Raw genomic sequence first — 20,114 nt, forward strand, 5'->3', positions numbered from 1 at the left:
CTATCATTTTCTAACTTCATTGGACAGTGAAAATGGGATTAAATCTCTAATTTGGCATTAACATTAGAAAGATCATATCATAGGGAACATGTTTACTAAGTTTCAAGTTGATTGGACTTCAACTTCATCAAAACCTAACTCGACCAAAAACTTTAACCTGAAGCGGGACAGACGGACGAACGGAATAACGAACGAGCGAACGACAAGAAAACATAATGCCCACAAAGGGGACATACAAATAATTCTAACATAATAGATATTGACACAACAACTTTTTTCAGTCTCGTTCACGAAATTTATAGGCAAAACGTTTAAAAACGTTAATTTTTAAAGCCTCATAAAATTCTGGATAATTTGATTAAATCTCGATCTTTCTCTAAACATTTTCAACCCTGTATACCACCATTTCCCATATGCAATTGAATTATCGCTTAAAGGAATAATCCACAATGTTTTTTTACATAGTTTAGAAAAATTAGTAGCATACGCTATAAATTAATTACTTACAGCATCATAATTTTAAAAATAGTGAATAAAAAGGTAAACTCACTACACAGAGGAACAAATGATCAGTATGCTGTCAGAGTATTTTTATTGACAACATATTTGGTGAATTTTGAGGTAAACTGTTTCAAGAAATTATCGGCATTCCTATGGGAACGAAGTGTGCACTTCTATTTGCCGACCTCTTCTTATGCTCATATGAGTCGGAGTTCCTTTAGAAATTTGTCAAAAAAAAAAGAAGACCTAAGAAGCAAGATCATTTAATGTCACATTCAGATACTAGTACATGTATATGGATGATGTTCGTCTCAGTATTCTCAACCCTACCATTTCTGAATGGGTTCCATTAATATATCCTTCACAACTAGAAAATAAAGTAACAACATACACAGCCTACTGTGACTCATTTTAAGACTTATACCTCGAATTTGACATAACGGTCATCTCAGTACCAGAATCTATGACAAATGACACCAAAGTTGGTGAGTAAGGGTTATGTCAAAAAACGTCTCACCCTTTTTCTAAAATATTTCGTTGAAGGATACAAAGACCTTGTTTATAAATGTTCCGTATCAAATTCACAAATGATTCACGATGGTTACCCAATGCAATCATTGAGTTATTATGTTTTGCTGCTATACCTTGTCTATATATGCATTTTTTTTTCTTTCTTAGATTACGTATTTTTATAGCGATTGATATGTTAGTAAAGGTATATTAAATTTTGTAGCACAAGTCAGGAAAAGGTATATTTTTTACATCATGAAATAACTTCGGTTTTAAAAGCTCTTCAGAGCGTATGTTTGTAATTGCTTGCTTATACCGACTCTAAATAAAGCTTTATGTCTTATGTCTTATGTCTAACTGCCACATTATTTGAACTTACGATAGAATAGCCATTTAAATGCTTGAAATTTTAGAATTTATCATAGAAAGCATTGAGCTTTTAATTAGTGGTTTTATACCTTCAGGCAAGGGGTCTGGTGTGTCATTTTAAGAAATAAACGTCCAAAACAAATAGTAACTTTTTTAGATGGAAACTTATACTAATATACTCTGTTATAGGAATATCCAATAACTCATGAGAAACAACATCATGTTAACAATGCTAGACTTCAGATAACATTGATGGTCATGACTGTATGGATAACATTGTGTTGTATAGGACATTTAGGCTGAAGCAAAATAAGTGATTGCTGTTTGCCCAACGTCTATTGGCAAACATTTCATAAATATTAAAAGTCAGGACGTGAACACATTAACAACTAACCTAATTCACAGGTTCTGTTGAGTTAGCGGACTGACTGGGATAGAAAGGAAATTTCGACTGCCACTGGAAAATGAGAGGGCGTTGGCCAGACTGAGAATTTTAATTCCTTGATAAGAAATTCAAAAGCATTTTTCAAGGACTTGGTAACGGTTTCATGCCATGCTTAATGATCTATAGTCGGTCCCTTATAATAATTTGAAAAAAAACTGCGTGTCCTTCGTCTATACATCAGGCTTGGTGTTTTGTACATAGCTAGTGTACCCCCGCCTCATTCTCAATCTGTATGTATAAAAAAGAAAATGTGGTGTGATTGTCAAGAGACAACTCTTCACAAGAGACAAAATGACACAAACATTAACAACTATAGCTCATCGTACGGCCCTTAACAATGCTGAGAAAAGCCCACACCGCAGTCAGCGACAAAAGGCCCCGAAATGACAAATGTAAAAAAAAAAAATCAAACGAGAAAAACTAACGGGCTAATTTAAGTACAAAAAAAATGAACGAAAAACAAAATGTAATACAGCAACAAACCACAACCACTGCACTACAGGATCCTGATTTCAGACGTGACCGGCGTAGATAAAACAGTATTTTATTAATGTATAAATGCGCAGAAACGTTTAGAGCTATATAACCAATTCCAAACCTTAAAAAAAGTACATATCAGAGAGTACTCACAGCCGGTTACTGACTGCTAGTTCAAAGCTACTAACATCTGATAAAAATATCATGCATATTAGACTAAAATATCAATCAGTACACATCCAACATCCAGTGGATGTCGTTATGGTTATATAGCTTCTTACCGCGTTACCTTGTATTTATATATCCCTGGTTTTCAAATATTAGTGTTTGAGCGTTCCAGTTGAAAGTTGATTCAGAAAATCGCTTTGGATGCACGAAGTTTAAAAAGTGTTATTTCTATCACAGGGAAAAACACGCGCAACTGCCAATTATAATAGACTGTTCGTCCCTGAGGACTAAGAACATATTTTCTAAACCCACCCGTTGAAAATATAAAAAAAAATAGAAGGAAATGTAGGTTTTATTTCCCTAAGGCACAGTTGACCGTAATAGAAATTGGCTATGTTTCTTATGTCCCATTTGGTTATATAGCACTAAACGTTTCTGTGCATTTATACATGTATACCATACTGATTTATCTACGTGTATATACTTAAAAGAGATACATTGTACGTATGGAAGGAATACTTAAAAAAGTTATTCAGTAAAATAAACAAAACCAAAAAACTGCAAACGACAAGTACTAGTGGGACTGTCTTTATTCCAAGTCTAACAATGTAGACCGAGGCACCCATTGATCTTTCGTCCCAATACAGATTTACAGTTCTTCGACTGTTTTATAAATTTTTGTGTCATTTTGGTCTTTTGTGGATAGTTGTCTCATTGGCAATCATACCACATCTTTTTTTTTATTTCATTTTTATATATTATAGCTTATATATACATCCCATATAATTTAGTTTTTTACTTCTTCAAGTATTTGTATATCTTTTGCCTTTCAAGTTTGGTGACTGGGGTAATTAGAAGTATGGTCACCATTGGTCTTCCTCCGATCGACAGTAAAACCCTCGCCAAAGCGGGGCGCCCGGTTGGCTGTGCAGAATGTACTTTGCAGTTACGTCCGTTCAGAATAGGGAGGTTAAATCTGATGCCTCGTTGTAAGAGAATGCCACTCTCTTTGCACGTTAAGAACCATTGCAACATCTCATTGAGGGGTCCGTAGGTGACCAGTTGCAAGGCTAAAATCTGTCCCTATCCAATATACTCTCATTTCCCCGGACAGTCTAAATTTCTCCGAACTTAACCCTGGACGCCTCTATTACAGAATTGTATTATTTATGATACCTATTGTTTTTGTAGTTAATTTGTTTTCGTCCTGAACATGTATGCAATATTTGCCGCTGGACGTAAGCAACCATGCAACATCATATCAATCAATCAATCAATCAAGTGTGTTCCTGCTGACGGTAAAAAAAAACAAAACACGTCGGACCTACTCCGTTTATCGAGGGTTATTTTTGTTTTGCATATCTCGATAGTCTTAAAATAGATCACCTACTTTAAGATTAACATTCATTCAATTTCAATTTAATATTATTATAATGGATACTAAACTTCCGTATTGGAAATTCCCACATCAAACTTGAGTCATTATACGCCTTAATCTTATCAATGTAACCGATTTTGGTGAGTGCATTTACATTAATTTGAGTGATATTTGTATCCTTTATTTTAGATTATATACATGTAAGACATATTTACGTATGCATATGTAACTCACAAACAACTAAATCAACTACAATATTAATGTGAAGATGAAGCAAATGAAATGTACTGTAGCCAGTCACGATGCTTACAAGTAAAGGACAATTTACTATCTATAATACTAAAATTACGAGGTCCAATTTGTCAGCCGTCATCACGTAAAAACGACGAATCAAAGAATTCAACTTTATATTTAACTTATATAGTACAAAGGTGTAGATTAAAAATTACAACACTCCAGGCCCTTTTGTTTTCCACGTAATTAAAATTGCCAATAATTAAGAAGTTCCAGGTCGAGTCCGATACCGATACCAAAAGTATTTTCACCTGTTACCTATTACCTTATCTGTACGTTCCGCATCTGACAGGCGCACCACGAAACGGTGTATTCAGGATTAATATGCTATATACACGGGTCATAATCACAGGGTTGACACTACTAAATTGTCAAATTGTTACCTATTGTAGTATAGTAATCAGTAAGACTTTCTAAGATAACAAATCTAGACAAAAAATAAGGCGTATAGGTACAGTTTTCAATTTGTTTGTGGGCATGCATGACATTAAACAGCGAATCAAAGAATTCAACTTTATTCATAACTAATATATTACAATGCTGTTGATTAAAAAATGCTCCATTCCAGGACCTTTTGTTTTCCAAATAATTAATATTACCAATAATTGATAAGTTCCAGTCCGACGGGTTCAAACAGAAAGATTTGAAAGCAGAGAAAACTGTGTATCTTATAATCGGCATGACTTTATCAGATGACAATACTCAGTAATACTAAAATAAGGCTTGCGCATAGTTATATAGTTTTCCAAATAAATTATAAGTTCCAGTTCGACGGGTTCAAACAGAAAGATTTGAAAGCTGAGAAAACTGTGTATCTTATAATCGGCATGAATTTATCAGATGACAAGGCTCGCGCATAGTTATATACTTTAATTCATTCACAGACCCGCGATATCACGGGTGTGTTCTAGTAAGAAATTAAGTAAACACGTTTGTCGCACACGTTTTCAAACAGTGTTATTATCATTTGTCTTGTAAGACGCTTTCACGAGTTTACGGAAAGGATTTATATATAAATATTAATATCGACTAACTTATGCGAAGTTTTGAAGAAAAATAGATCCGTAAAGTAGCGGCTTATTAGCAATAATAATTTTATGTATCTTACTAAGGACATGGCAATCCATATATTGTCAATCAAGAGTAAATATCAACGATGTGAACAATTACAATCAACACCAACACACAATACTCTCGCCGTATAATAAACTACCCAGTATGACAAAAAATTGGTATAAAACAACTCTAAATATAACCGACTTTATTAACGTTTCAACAATAAAGAAAATCGAAAATGACGCGTAGCAACTAGCTACAAGGCGCTCTTCTTCTTTATCATATATGAATTAAAGAGCTACTTAAATGGTTTAACCCTTAACACTTTTTTTACATGCCTGCCCCAAGACACGAGTTTGGCATCAGTTGTTGTCGTTTGTTGCTGCTTATCATATTCTTTTAGTTTATTGTTTTACACATACATCAAAAAGTTATTTTTCTCGTTTGAATTGTTTAGCATTTGCATGTCATGGCGGGGCGATTCATTGCTTGCTGTCCAGTATAGGTTTGGTCATGATTGTTGAAGGCGAATTACGATGACCTATAAATGGCAATTGCTAGCTTTTGTTTCAGAGGCGATCATACCAAATCTTCTTATCTTAATGCCCCACTTAGGGGAAGTGGGGCATGATGTTTTTCGGTCTATGCGTACGTGCGTTCGTCTATTTGTTCGTCCGGCTGTCCTGCTTCAGGTTAAAGTTTATGGTTAATGTAGTTGTTGATGAAGCTGAAGTCTTCAAGTTCTTTAAGGACTCGATGTGTTATGTTGTTTGGTCCAGCTGCTTTGTTTTGATTTAGGTTTTTCAGAAGTTTGTTCACACCATTATCTGTTATATTGATGTCGGAGGTGTTTTGAAAGTTTCCAGACATCTTACACTGCTTTTGAATTTTTGGTTTTAATATGATGATTTTGTCTGAAAAAAATTCTGAAATTTTCCGTTGAGTATATTTCCTTTCTCTGCTAGTTCTGAATGTCGAGTTCCAGTATATTTTAGGGGTGGTGTTCACTCCTATCTGACCTCTTGTGCTTAATGAAGGTTCAGAATCTCTTTATGCAGTTTTCTTTGTCTTGAGTTTTTTTCAGGTTTGGTTGTGAGACTATACTGTCAATGTTGTTCCAGTAAGCTGTCATGATTTCTCTCTGTGTACAACGTTTTAGTTTTAGTTTAAATTTGTCTTTGTTTCCTCCATTTCCAGATTTGTTCATTCTTTTATACCATCTATCCCTCTTTCTTATTAAACGTTTGCTGTCGGTTGTAATCCTGGCACTACCACCCTTCTTTCTATCGTTTTTTTTAGGTAAGTTTTTACCTATGCTTTCTATCAATTTATTTTGAAATTGTGTCTACAGTGCACTTATCCCTTTTTTCTGTTCATTTACTGAGGTTATACAGGTCAGCTCTCATATTTTCTTAATTTGCTTTAATTCCTGTATATTCCTCGGTTTCATTAACGATTGCGGTATTACAGTCGGCTTCCAGTGACAACTACTCCATTTCAAACTCTGCTTCAAATAGAAAATATCCGAATGTTGCTGGGTAAAATATGTTTAGTAGTGTAGGTAGTCTAACCTGGAACCACGTTGTTCAGATTTTGTCGTGTGTGGGTGTGGTTCATATATGTTTCACGTTCCTATTTTTCTTCTTGTTGTTTTCCTGTTTGAATTGTTTTACACTAGTCATTTGGGGACCATTCGTGCTGTTCTTTGTATGCTTTATGCTATCCCTATGTCCCTTTTTAGGAATGGGGGAAGCTTAGTACTGTACTCTGCATTATTCCATTCCGATATAGGAAAAAACTGAAAGTGCAAACAAAAGGTAGATGAAAACATAACTAAATGTATGATAAAGGTGTCATAGGTATCACACGAACATGACATTAGAACATTATGTTTGTGATCATGTTTATATTTTCAGATGAATTACGGCAAATAAGTTAGACTGGGAACAAATCGTATCGTATATTACACATATTAACCACCATGTTCAGAAGCATTTTATATAATTAAGGGGACATCTCTACATCTAATTACTAGCTGGACATAACAATCCAATTATTTACCAAAATAATGCATTGGAGAGACCCTCTATTGGCTGCAGTACAGTATAAATCGGTAAAAATGGTTCTAAAACTTCTACAATTTAATTCCGTATCTGTTGAAGGACCATGTAGTGATTTTATCTCTCCTTTGCAAATTGCTATAATCAATGACGACATGCACTGCGTTAGAACATTGATTCAATACAAGGCAAATGTAAATTTACCAGATTCTGACGGAGACACGGCTTTACATCTTGCTGCATGCAGTGAAACATCCTTCGCAGTATTCAAAGAGGTACTTAAGGCCGGGGCAAACCTGTACTGCAGAGACATTAATGAAAAAACACCTTTGCATTATGCTTGTTTGGAAGCCAATATTGACAAAGTTGTAGCAATGTTGAAACATTTAAATCCACCAGTAAATGAACCTGACGAAGAAGGGGCCACACCACTACACTTTCTAGTTGACGCTTCATCCGAGTTTGAAGGCGACGCAGTCCACCACGTAGTTAAAACTATAAAACTTGCTGTAAAGAAAGGCTTTGATATAAATACAAAAACAAAAGAAGGAGAAACTATTTTGCACGTTGCAAGTCGAGGGATCAACAGTGAACTTTTCTTACCAGAGCTGCTTAAAATCAAAGGAATAAATGTTACATTACAAAACAAATATAGAGAGCATTTTATACATTGTTTTGTACGTTATCGAGCAGGTATTGATACATCCGAACGTTTTTTGTTCTATTTATTGGATGAAAAATTACATGCTATCCCCAAAGAGCAATTGACCATAATAATGAATCAACAAAACAACGATGGTCATTTACCTGTGTCTTTCTATATCATTCGAGGAATTGTTAACGTTAAACTTGTCAAACATTTCATTTCGTTTCTTGAGAACATCAATATACAAGAGAAATTTGGACATACACTTCTCCATTTAACCTCACAGTCAGTTTTACAGCAGAATGAAAAGATTCCAATTCTCTAATATTTGATCAAACGTGGAGCTGATGTAAACATTCGAGATATTTTTGGAAGAACAGCTCTTTTCTATGTGCGGAAACTTCAAGTAGTGAAGCTTTTGGTTGAAAGTGGCGCAGACTTAAATTTGACTGACCAGTGCAGACGTACCTTGATCGGAGCTACTTTTCCTGCCTGTGATCCACGGATATGTCAGTATCTTATAAATAAATGCTGTCGGGTTAACAAAAACGATAAATTTGAAAGCACGGCTCTGCACTATGCTGCATGGGAAAACAGAATTCGAGAAGTGGACGTTTTATTAAGAAATGGAGCCGATGTTTATAAGCGCGATCGGTCTGGCCGAACACCACACGACATTGACCTTTTCTGGAGATGTTGGGATACAACAGAATTACTGGAAAAATCCATGGCTAAAGGATCATTTGAACGACCACATTCAACTAATGCACTTGGTTATAAAACTCCCTGGATAAATCTCAACTGGTCTATTGGTTATACCGAATACCAAAGTATTACAAATCTGAGAGAACATTTTGATCTCCGGAAAGATCTAGAGGAGTACTACAGTTATGTACTAGGAATTCCAGGAGTTGGTTTACCACAATCAGTTGATGAAGCTAAATGAATAGAATCACTAATTCTTTCATTTACTCGCCAAATTGCAAACCAGGTTGGTTATCTTGACAAAAGATTCAAATGTTCACTTTTCCGTTCAGGCAGCACATACGAAGGAACAAAGATTGACGATCCCGATGAATTTGATTTTCTTCTCATTCTCGATAAATTCTCCCAGATTTGTACACCGGATCAGTCTCACCAATCAAATGATTCACATTCAAACAAAGGATTTCACAATGTCAGGCATAAAAACGATGTTATAAATGAAGATGTTCAATATTACTTTGATCATAACAAGTTTCTTAATTGTAAAATATTGCGAGATGATTTTTTTGGTTTAGTAAAACGCGTTTTAACAAATCCATTAACCTGGATTTATGATGAAGTTTTCGTGGATGGTTTTTCAATACATAATAAGTTAAACACTCCTACCATCAATTTTAAACTTTTCATCATCGGTGAAAATTACAAAGGAATACATGCCAGTATAGATATTGTTCCCGCAATCCGAGTTCAGAACTGGCGTCCGATAGGGGCGAATTTAACCGTAAATAACATTGTTTCTGAAAGAGTTTTACAAGAAGATTTCTTGATGTTATGTCAGTACCCAGGGGCCGACGACGAGGAGTTTGAAGAGGTCGATACTGATACTTTCTTCAGAATATCTTGTGCTCCGTTGGAACTTCAGCTTATGCGTTCTTTTCCTAGGTGGATACGCCAAAGTTATGCCTTAGCAAAAATTATGAGTGTCCGAAAATAAAATATGTAAGAAAGCAGACGAGTAAAATGTTTGATATGTTTGATGGAAATATTCCGAGTCGGTATGACACATTCATCGCCAGTGAGGAAATATCTAGTTACATGTTGAAAAACTGTTTATTCCACACGGTAGATTCCGAATCAAGAATCCTCCGCGAGCTTCCACATCCACATAGGTCAGTTTTCTACAACTCAATTGTACTAGCATTGAAATTGTATGACCTGCTTGGAGAATCAGCTCTAGCGAGTAATCTTTCGGTATTTTTTTTGCCGCGTTTGAATATATTTGAAAATGACTTGGAACAAAGTAACAACAAACATGTTCCTAGTGAAGAATGTGATGTCATTTCATTCGACAAAGATGTCACTACATGCGAAAAAATCAAAATGTTTGCCGATTTCATCAGAAAACTAAATGCAGTCTGACATGTTTCTTTGTGAATCCTTAAACTGCAATTGTTAAATGTTCGTTTATTTTACCAAAAGAAAAAATAAAAAGACAACATAACTTAATTTTTCTTTTAATTTCTAGCAATACTGGTACAAGAACTTTTTTCATTATAATTTTCAGATTTTTTAAATAGCTTGAAAGCAATCAATTCTGTGATGTATTTCGAGCTGTTTTTAATGTACGACCCCACGTTTCAGAATGATAAACATCGTTGCCAGGAAAGTATTTTTGGATTAATTTTTGATTAAATCGTTAATTTGTTTTGCATCCAGTGACAAGTATTTCATAGACAAAATCAATTACATTATTGTATAAACGATAAATCAGTTAGTTGTACATGCATCCTCAAGGCCTAGGTGATCACCTAGAATGACAGTCTTTCTTGCATCAATGGGTATAGAGGAGTATTTTGTGTAATGGGGCTTAATTGCAATAGGTCCTGTACGAACACATAAAGGGATCATTTTCAAAATTTGGATAAGATTCAAGGTTGATTTGTTAAATAACGAAATCTGTGTCATATGAAAACTCAAATTAAAAAAAATGATGCAATTTTTTTTCATAACTTAATGAATAGTTTTCATTAATTTATAAAACTTGTGTGCAAATATACATTTTTTTAAGAACATTCTTTCATTTGTCCACATTTAGAATAAGCTTACTTTTTTTTAATTGCTTGCTTCCAGGAAGCAATTCGCCGACAAATTTCAGTATGCAAGTGACCTTAGCGTGACCCGTCTCGTAAATATCCAGTGATCGCAATAAGCATGTAACTGTCAATGAAATAAACTATTATCTGATTGTACGTGTTATAAACGTGCTCAATATCCATGCTTCTTTGTTGTTGATTGTTTACTTTAAGGTAGAAATCGGTAAACTACGGCTTCAAAACACTACAATTAAGTAGCTGTTATATTTTCACATCATAACAGACAAAGAGACAAATGACGATTATACGATTTATTTGCGTAAAAAATGATAAAATCATGCACAGAAGACTAAGTTTATGTTATATTCATGTATTGGTTAAAAAAATGGATTTACATTATTTGCCACAAGTCACTCGTTTCATATGACTTAGAGTATGTAATTATAATATTTTGATAAATTACATTTAATAATCTCAATAAAAGTAAAAACTTCTATGTCGCTGGGTAACAGGATACGATTGTGTGAGTAGATTACAAATAATAAGGTTAATGGTTTTCCCCACCTTATGCCCTTTCCAAACATTTCATTAAGAAGGAAGAACAAGGTAAGTTGTATATATTGCATTATGAACACATCAATATTCAATTCATCTATTAAGTAAGTTTTCTATACAATATTTTTGTTTTTAAACGAACCAGGAAAAAAAACTTTAAAGAAAAGAACCAGTAATTTTTCAAAACGTGGAACTTATATTTGAGTATTTCATTCACAGAATTTTATACAAGTAATATATGTATCACTAGCGGATTTATGGGATTTTAGGGGTGATTCGGGGAAAAAACCCACTTGGAAATCTTAAAATAAATTTTGTGTAAATCTTTTCTTGTTTTAATGTTTTCTCTACTATACATTGACTATCCAGTTAGCACTTATAGGGTAACACAACAAATGGAAGCTTTTAAAGTTATATCATTCAGAAATTAATGAATTATTCAGACACTTACATAACTGAATGTCATTGTACATGTGAATTGATAGAATTGATATTAAATTATTGAGAAAAAATATTTGATTTATATATTATTTTTCTACACAGATGAAAATTGAGGGGTTCACGCAAAAAGATACCTAAATATATAGAAATCAGTAACAAACTTAATACTTAAATTAAAAATTATTACTTTTCTGGTTTTATTATTATAACGACATTCTATGCTAGCTGGATTTGAAAAAAATACTCTCTCACCCTTTTCTCACATTATCATATTCATGATTTTTTTGATTTAATTCTGCATCTGCCGAGACACCTTAATATTTTAAGGATATAAAAAAAATAATATCTCATCTGTACCTAGTGCTTAAATTTATAGCATTCTAAATGAAAACTATAATCTACGTAGTTCTTTTCCTAAACGAGAATGTTTATATTCCTACTGAATATGTCTGTTTAGATGTTTGGTAAGCTTTAGACCGGGTAAAAAAAATTTCAAATTCCGCTGCATATCTTTTTTCAAATATATCTATAAAAAAGAGAGATAATAATCAAACATATATCAATATAAATAAATGCAACAGCAGTATACCGCTATTCAAAATTCATAAATCGATAGAGAAAAAACAAATCCCGGTTACAAACTAGAACTGAAGGAAAACGTATCAAATATAAGAGAACTACGACAAAACACCGAAATGTAACACACAGAAGCGAACTATAGTATAATGTTACAATGGCTATTTTCCTGACTTGGTAAAGGGCAGTTTATGAAACAATTGTTGGTTGAACTTGGTTTTGTGACATGCCAAACCTCTCGCTTTAATGGCAGTGTTAATTATAACATTAAAATGACAACATTACTAGACAGGGTTACAATAAGTAAACAGATGAATGGCAGAAAATATAGGATAGAGAAACAATTAAACAAATAATAGCCATCAAAAGGTAACAGGTTAACAAATATTTTTATACGCCAGACGCGCGCTACGTCCACACAAAACTATGCTCAGATGTAAAAAGTTTGAAGGCAAGTTACTTGTAATTTAAGATAAATCATTACGGAATTTTAAAGCATATTAATTTGCTTTTTTGTGTATGTTTATAACTTGTAGCATTTCATTCTATTCTTTTCGGGTTCTACTGAATGGAGTCAATTTTGTAGAAAGGAGCCTTTAAAAAAAGCTTATGATTTGCCAGGAAATATTTGTAATTTTAATTGTTATGTCATGTAGTCTTATTTTGTCGTACTGAATTGTCTTTTGTCTTTTCTTCTAGGAATATCATGTTCATCTTTGCCTCTGTAATATTTGTATTCATCTCAACACGTGTATGTGAATCTCGTCGATGTGTATTTGATACAAGATGTTATTGCATTTTACCTCCTGGATCATCACTGTATAAAGTCGATTGTTCTAACCGTGCAATCAGATATATTCCTGTCTTTCCTAAAAACGTAACGAGTATAGATTTAAGTTTCAATATGATTACCACAATTCCAGACTTTCATTTCGCTATGAATAATATTCTACGTAACATTTCATTATCTCACAACGGTTTGAACCGCTTAAACAGTCATGCATTTTCAGGTGCTTCCGAAATTAACAGTATAAAAGTAGACAATAACAACATTTCCATGGTATCCGCCGAAACATTCCGATTCCTACCAAAACTTCGATACCTCGACCTGAAAAATAACACATTAAACTTTACGAATTTAAATTTTACATACTTGTCCAATCTTTCATCACTCAGAATTGACTTCTTTAATACGATTCAACTTCCAGTTGAACTCGCCAGTTTAACATCTCTAGACATTTCTGGGGAATCGGGGAAGTGTGAAATCAGAAAGCTGACTCCAGACACATTTAGATATTTACCCGGATTAAATGATCTTAAATTATCTGCATGTAAAATCAACCGTGTTTACAAAGGTACCTTTAGCCATATGAGAAGCTTATTAGCTTTAGATCTATCGTTTAATACATGCCTCAAGTTCAGTGGATTTGTAAATGTGACGTACGATTTGCCACATTCATCTATTAATATTCTGAAGATAAATAAGATTCATAAAACGTTTGAAATGAACACAAAACTAAAGAAATCTCACGTTCGTTATTTACGACATACACACATTACAGAGCTGCATGTAGATAGTAACAGGATTCAACAAGTAGAAAAAGGCGTGATACCAATGCTTCCTTATACACTCCGAAGATTGTATATGTCAGATAATGTATTTTCGTATGGGGATTACATATCAGAGTTTTTCTTAATGCCAATTTATTTTGCTAACTTTTCACTACTATTTAATACCCATATGCCTGATAAAGAGGAGACATGTGAACAACAATATGAAGAACCAGCAGTCAATCAACGTCAACAACAGGACGAAATATTTACATTCGACATTCAATCATTCCATCGTTCAGAAAAACAACAAACAAATTATACGGTTAGTAAGTTGAACAATGACGGTAAACTCCAAAAACATGATTTTGAATCACTTGACCATACGAAATTTTTTCCTATTCCTAGGCTCTTAAAAACATTGATTTACCGCCAGTGTCTACTTCGATACGAAATACCGAATTTACGATTTTCAGACAACACTGTTGAATATATAGACGGTAGTTCTAATATTTTCTATTCCTGGATAGGACCTGTGTTACATTTGAATCATTTGCGATTTCTCAATTTATCAAACAACTTGTGTTCATACGTATCGAACGTATTCTTCATGAGTACACCAAATCTACAAATACTGCATGTAGACAATAATTTACTTGGTTTCGTCCTACCTGAGGACGATAATGGAGAAATATTACAATATCTCAATAAGCTAGAGGAAATAAACTTGGCATATAATAGAATACCTAGCTTACCGTACAAGTTTTTCAATTCACAAGTCTTGTTGAAAAAATTATCCCTTTCTGGAAACATGTTAGATGAAATTTCATTCAAAATTAGCCATATGATTCATTTACGGCATCTTGATTTATCGTACAACAGACTATCGACCTTATCGAAAGACATTCGGAACCATCTTGACAAGATGGTGCATACTAATATAAAATTAGTATTGGACTTAACAGGTAATCCTCTCAAATGTACGTGTGAAACTATAGGATTTGTAAAATGGATGTTCCAGACAGCCATTAAGTTACATAACCAAAGAGAATATCAATGTAAACTGTCAAACGGAGAAAAGATTTTCATTCAAAACCCTTCCCGAATGTATGAAAAACTAAAAAAAGAATGTTCATCTTTCACTTCCTTAATCATTGGAACAGCAGTCGCCATATTGTTGCTTCTTGCAATAATTTCATGGGGAATAATTTATAGATATCGCTGGAAATTGAGGTATATGTATTACATGGTGAAAAACAAGTATCATGGTCAACAATCAAACACATCTGCGGAAAACGAACGAATATATGCGTACGATGCCTTCATATCATATGCTGATAATGACAGATTCTTTGTCCATGAGCAGTTTCTAAAGAAGCTTGAAGATGAATCTGGATTAAACCTGTGTTTGCATAAAAGAGATTTCCTCCCTGGGAACGATATAGCTGCGAACATTACGACCGCCATTCACGACAGTCGTAAAGTTGTTATCATAATGTCACAACAGTTTTTAAAGTCTTATTGGTGTATGTTTGAATATAACATGGCCAGAATAGAAAGCATTTACTCTAGAAATAAAGAAAATATTTTGTTTCTTGTTTTCCTTGAGGAGTTGTCGCCTAAAGATTTACCACTTATGGTGTTAGAACAAGTACAGTCACAGTCATATATAGAGTATCCTCATGATGAATACGGTAACGAGGTTTTCTGGAATAAATTAACAGAAGTTTTGTCGTGACGTCAGTATGCATGTGTACGAAAAATAGTTATAATTCATCAAGAATGGACTATTTGAATGTGAACATTATAATATATTGAACTTGGGGTTCCAGTTTATTAGTCTGTCATTTAAATGAAAAGATAGAAAGATCGTAGAAAAAGGCTGCTTTTACAATTATTCTAAAGTATGTAAACTGTAAATGGTTTAATTTTTAAATTGTTTTTTGGATGGAGAGTTGTCTCATTGGCACTCACACCACATCTTCCTATATCTATGTGAATAAAATCAGACTGATAAAATAAAATATCGCGTCAAAGTTCACTACATTTTTATCATTTTTCAGATAGTGAAATAAAATTGAGTGTTTGACATTTGTTTCAATACATCTATATACAAACGTTTTACCCAGGCGTGAACAAATGCCGACAAAGACACGCCCGTAAATATATATATATAATTACACGTACATCTCTTATCTGGCATTAATGAATTGCTGCGGGGTGTTTGTTTGACCGTCATGGTTGTATACACATATACATATATATGTATGCATTCATGTCTGAACGAAGAATACAATATTCCTTGCTTCGTTCAACCAATCTTTACAACACGTTTCTGGTGCGATAGGTATGCTACGTTTTGCAAGGCTAACATACCCTGTAACAACCTAATATCTTTTCTTCATCTGAGTTATTTTTCCAATCTTAATTAAGAAATTTCGCATATTACTTCATCGATGTACGAAATCATACACATTATCATATAATGAAGAGGTTTAGCTAGTTATAAAACCATGTTTTGTCCATCATTTTCTATATAAGAACATGCCTGTACCATGTCAGGAATATGACAGTTGATACTCATTCGTTTGATGTGTCTGAGCCTTTTCATTTTAGCATTTGATTAGGGACCTTCCGTTTTGAATTTCTGCTCGGAGTTCGGTGTTTTTGTTATATTACTTTATACACACCACAAGTACAGGCAACTGTTTAAAGAAAAGCAAAAACATTTAATTTAAATCTGAGTATCAATAAACTCTACAGGTAAAATGTTTCTATTGATCTATAAAACTTGATCATACTTTTATTAAAAGTTCGTTTAACTGAATAACTAGTTTTGGTTTTTTGCCCTCTTATTTTCATAGTACATGGTTTTCCATGCACTATGAAATGCTATACATGAATGGCTTTTCATTGTCAGTTAATAATGAAAGTGAACTCTTAATAGCTGCACTAACGAAGTGTACAATCCCCTCAGGCATTTTCCTTGGGAAAATAGCCTACTGATTAAAGACGAAAGAGCACAGATTAAACATATTTTGAATTTTGGAAAATTTCATACATTTTCTTATGGTACACATATATAGAATACACAAAAAACACAAATTGGTAAGGATAAATAAAATGATACTTATTGAATTCATATACCTTACATTTGAGGGAATTATTTTCTTTTTCTTTCAAAAAAACACAATGCCAGACTGCTGATATATAAAAGAAAAGGATTGTTTTTAGAGGAACACAATACATTTAAATTTATTATTCAAAAGTAAGCATTTAATGTTGAATGGTCTGAATTCAAATATTCATACAGAGAGTTTTATATTTATAAAAAAATTAAATTTTACAAAGGGAATTTATATAACATTGTATTGCTGTTTAAAATAAAAATAAAAAGTCTAAACATATACATGTTAAAGTATTAAATTTTACCTGAAGCAGAAGAAAACAATTTATCCTTCACAAACTATGTCAGTGCTATTTCATTTCATCCATTGAAATAATCATTACCTATGTTTTCTATTTTAGTTCATTATAAAAAGTGAACTCTTATTTAGGTTTTACTATAACAATGGGAAAGGATAATTTTGTAAGGTCACTCGAAGTTGTGAATATGTTCTAAATTGGCCAGACAATACTTGGTCATGTTTTATGAAGAGTTAAGCCCTCGGCTTCGCCTTGGGCTTAAATCTTCATAAAACATGACCAAGTATTGTCTAACCTATAAATACAGTTCAAAACAAAGAATTTCTATGAACGAGTTACAACTGCCCCGAAGCAAATTAACCACCCTAAACTAATTTGTGATTGAAATTGACTTACAGTTGAATTTTAAAACACACAAAAAAATTAAAATAAAGATTCTAGTTTACTCGTAAAATAAAATTGTTCTGTCGACCTTTTATAGAACATAAAGAAAAAATCAAATAACTATACAAAAATAAAACATATAAGGGATAAACATTCTCTTAAGCATGATGGTTGTTATGGAATTTCAACTCTTTTTACCACCTAATTGTCATTAGCTACTTCATATAACATAAAATATTTGATGTCAAGTTCACAACGAATTGCTATTGTACCAGTACAATACAAAACAGTTGCATACTATAAATAGTTTGCAAACTCGCTAGGATATCTCAAGTCAATACCAATCAATGACTTGCAAGTTTCGTATATTTTGAAACGTCTTTTTCTGAAATAAGTTCCATCAAAACTTTTGATTTTTCAACCCTGTATACCACCATTCCCCATGTAAAATTGAAAAATCGCCTAAAAGAAATTATCCACAATGCCTTTCAACATAAAAATGGTAGCATACGCTATAAATTTATTACTTTGGGATTTCATAAAGCATATTTCGTTAATAGTGACAAACAAAAAGGTAAATCATGCTACACAGAAGAACAAGTAGTCAGTATGCTGGAGTTTCTTATCGACAACATATTTGTTGAGTTTGGAGGTAGACTTTTCCAACAAGTTGTCGGCATTCCTATGGGAACAAACTGTGCGCCTCTTCTTGCCGACCTCTTCTTATTTTCATATGAATCGGAGTTCCTCCAGACACTTGTCAAAAACAAGAGGATCAAAGAAGCCAGATTATTTAATTTCACTTTCAGATATATTGATGATGTTCTTTCCTTAAACAATCCGAACTTTTCTGATTGGGTTCCATTAATATATCCCCCAGAACTCGAGATTAAAGAAACAACAGACACGGCTTCCTCCGCCTCATTTTTAGACTTATATCTCGAATTTGACTTACACAGTCATCTCAGTACCAGAATCTATGACAAACGAGACGATTTTAATTTCGAAATTATAAATTTCCCCCACCTTAGTAGCAATATACCAACTTCACCTGCATATGGGATATATATTTCCCAACTTATTCGATATTCAAGAGCTTGCAGCTCCTACTCAGACTTTGTAAAACGTCATCAGTGTCTGAGTAGAAAGTTGATGAACCAGGGGTATGTCAAAGAACGTCTCGTCCTTTTTCTAAAAAAGTTCATCGGAAGGTACCAAGACCTTGTTGATAAATATTCCGTATCAACTTCTCAAATAATACACGATGGTCTTGATGTATAGATTCTGCGTACTGATGTTATGTATCATCTTAACAACATGTTTTATTGTTCTTTTATTTGTTTTTGTTCTATTATTAAGATTACTTTTACTGTTGAATGGTTTTATGTGATATCCGTTTGACGTGGCTCGGTACTTATACATCTCGTCAATGTGTTTGTATTGGCTTTCATTTTTTGGGTGATTTGTTTTGTATATGTGACTCTTTGTATTTCTTTTGTGCTTATAACGTGACTCTGTACTTTAAAAGATCCCGTCAGTATGATATTTGTCTATAATATGTCATTATGATATATTTCTATTATGAATTACTATATACGTTGAACCACAAACGTCAAAATCAATCAATGGCGTAGTGGAATTGACAATTTTTGGATTCTCATAAATTCTATGTATAACTTTTGAACTAGTTTGAATCTCGGTCTATTTCTGTAATTTATTCTTACATACTTTTGATTTTTTAACTCTGTATGCGTACATTGCCTATGAAAAAATTTTTTAAAATTGTTTGTATGCACATTGAACAACAAATTTATGTGACGTATATAATTTTTCTAACGTCAGACACTCAAATCAATCCATGTGTTCTTAGACAGTAGATGTTATTGTGTCCTGTTAAATTGTTCCCTTTAAAAAGTTTTGGATTCTCATATATTCTATGTATAATTTTTGGACTAGTTTGAATCTCGGTCTATTTCTGTAATTTATTCTTACATACTTTTGATTTTTTAACCCTGTATGCGTACATTGCCTATGTAAATTTTAAAATTGTTTGTATGCACATTGAACGACAAATTTATGTGACGTATATAATTTTTCTGACGTCGGACACTCAAGTAGATCCATGTGTTCGTGGATAGGTTTTTGTGTCCTGTTAAATTGTTCCTTTTAAAAGTTTTGGATTCTCATAAATTCTATGTATAACTTTTGGACTAGTTTGATTTCTGTAATTTATTCTTACATACTTTTGATTTTTTAACCCTGTCTGCGCTCATTGCCTATGTAAAATTTAAAATTGTTTATAATCCAGGTACTTTTGATAACTATTGTATGCACATTGAACGACAAATTTATGTGACGTATATAATTTTTCTGACGTCAGACACTCAAATCAATCCATGTGTTCGTAGATAGTAGATGTTGTTGTGTCCTGTTAAATTGTTATACGATGATGACTGATGTTCCCATATTTTGACTATTT

General features: G+C 33.1%; 2 protein-coding genes across 2 annotated transcripts; both read left to right on the plus strand.

Annotated features, from left to right (window-relative positions):
- Window positions 1-3,918: 3,918 nt before the first annotated feature.
- Window positions 3,919-10,084, plus strand: LOC134714912 (putative ankyrin repeat protein RF_0381). The gene is made up of 2 exons (XM_063576615.1): window positions 3,919-3,988; window positions 7,115-10,084. The coding sequence occupies exon 2, from the start codon at window positions 7,267-7,269 to the stop codon at window positions 8,227-8,229; it is 963 nt and encodes a 320-aa protein (XP_063432685.1). The 5' UTR covers window positions 3,919-3,988; window positions 7,115-7,266; the 3' UTR covers window positions 8,230-10,084.
- Window positions 10,085-12,977: 2,893 nt separating this feature from the next.
- LOC134713821 (toll-like receptor 4) lies at window positions 12,978-15,699 on the plus strand. The gene has a single exon (XM_063575098.1). It carries the CDS (start codon window positions 12,981-12,983, stop codon window positions 15,561-15,563), a length of 2,583 nt encoding a protein of 860 aa, XP_063431168.1. The 5' UTR covers window positions 12,978-12,980; the 3' UTR covers window positions 15,564-15,699.
- The last annotated feature ends 4,415 nt before the right edge of the window (window positions 15,700-20,114 follow it).

The sequence above is a fragment of the Mytilus trossulus genome, chromosome 4 (assembly GCF_036588685.1).
Source record: "Mytilus trossulus isolate FHL-02 chromosome 4, PNRI_Mtr1.1.1.hap1, whole genome shotgun sequence".
Lineage (NCBI taxonomy): Eukaryota > Metazoa > Mollusca > Bivalvia > Mytilida > Mytilidae > Mytilus > Mytilus trossulus.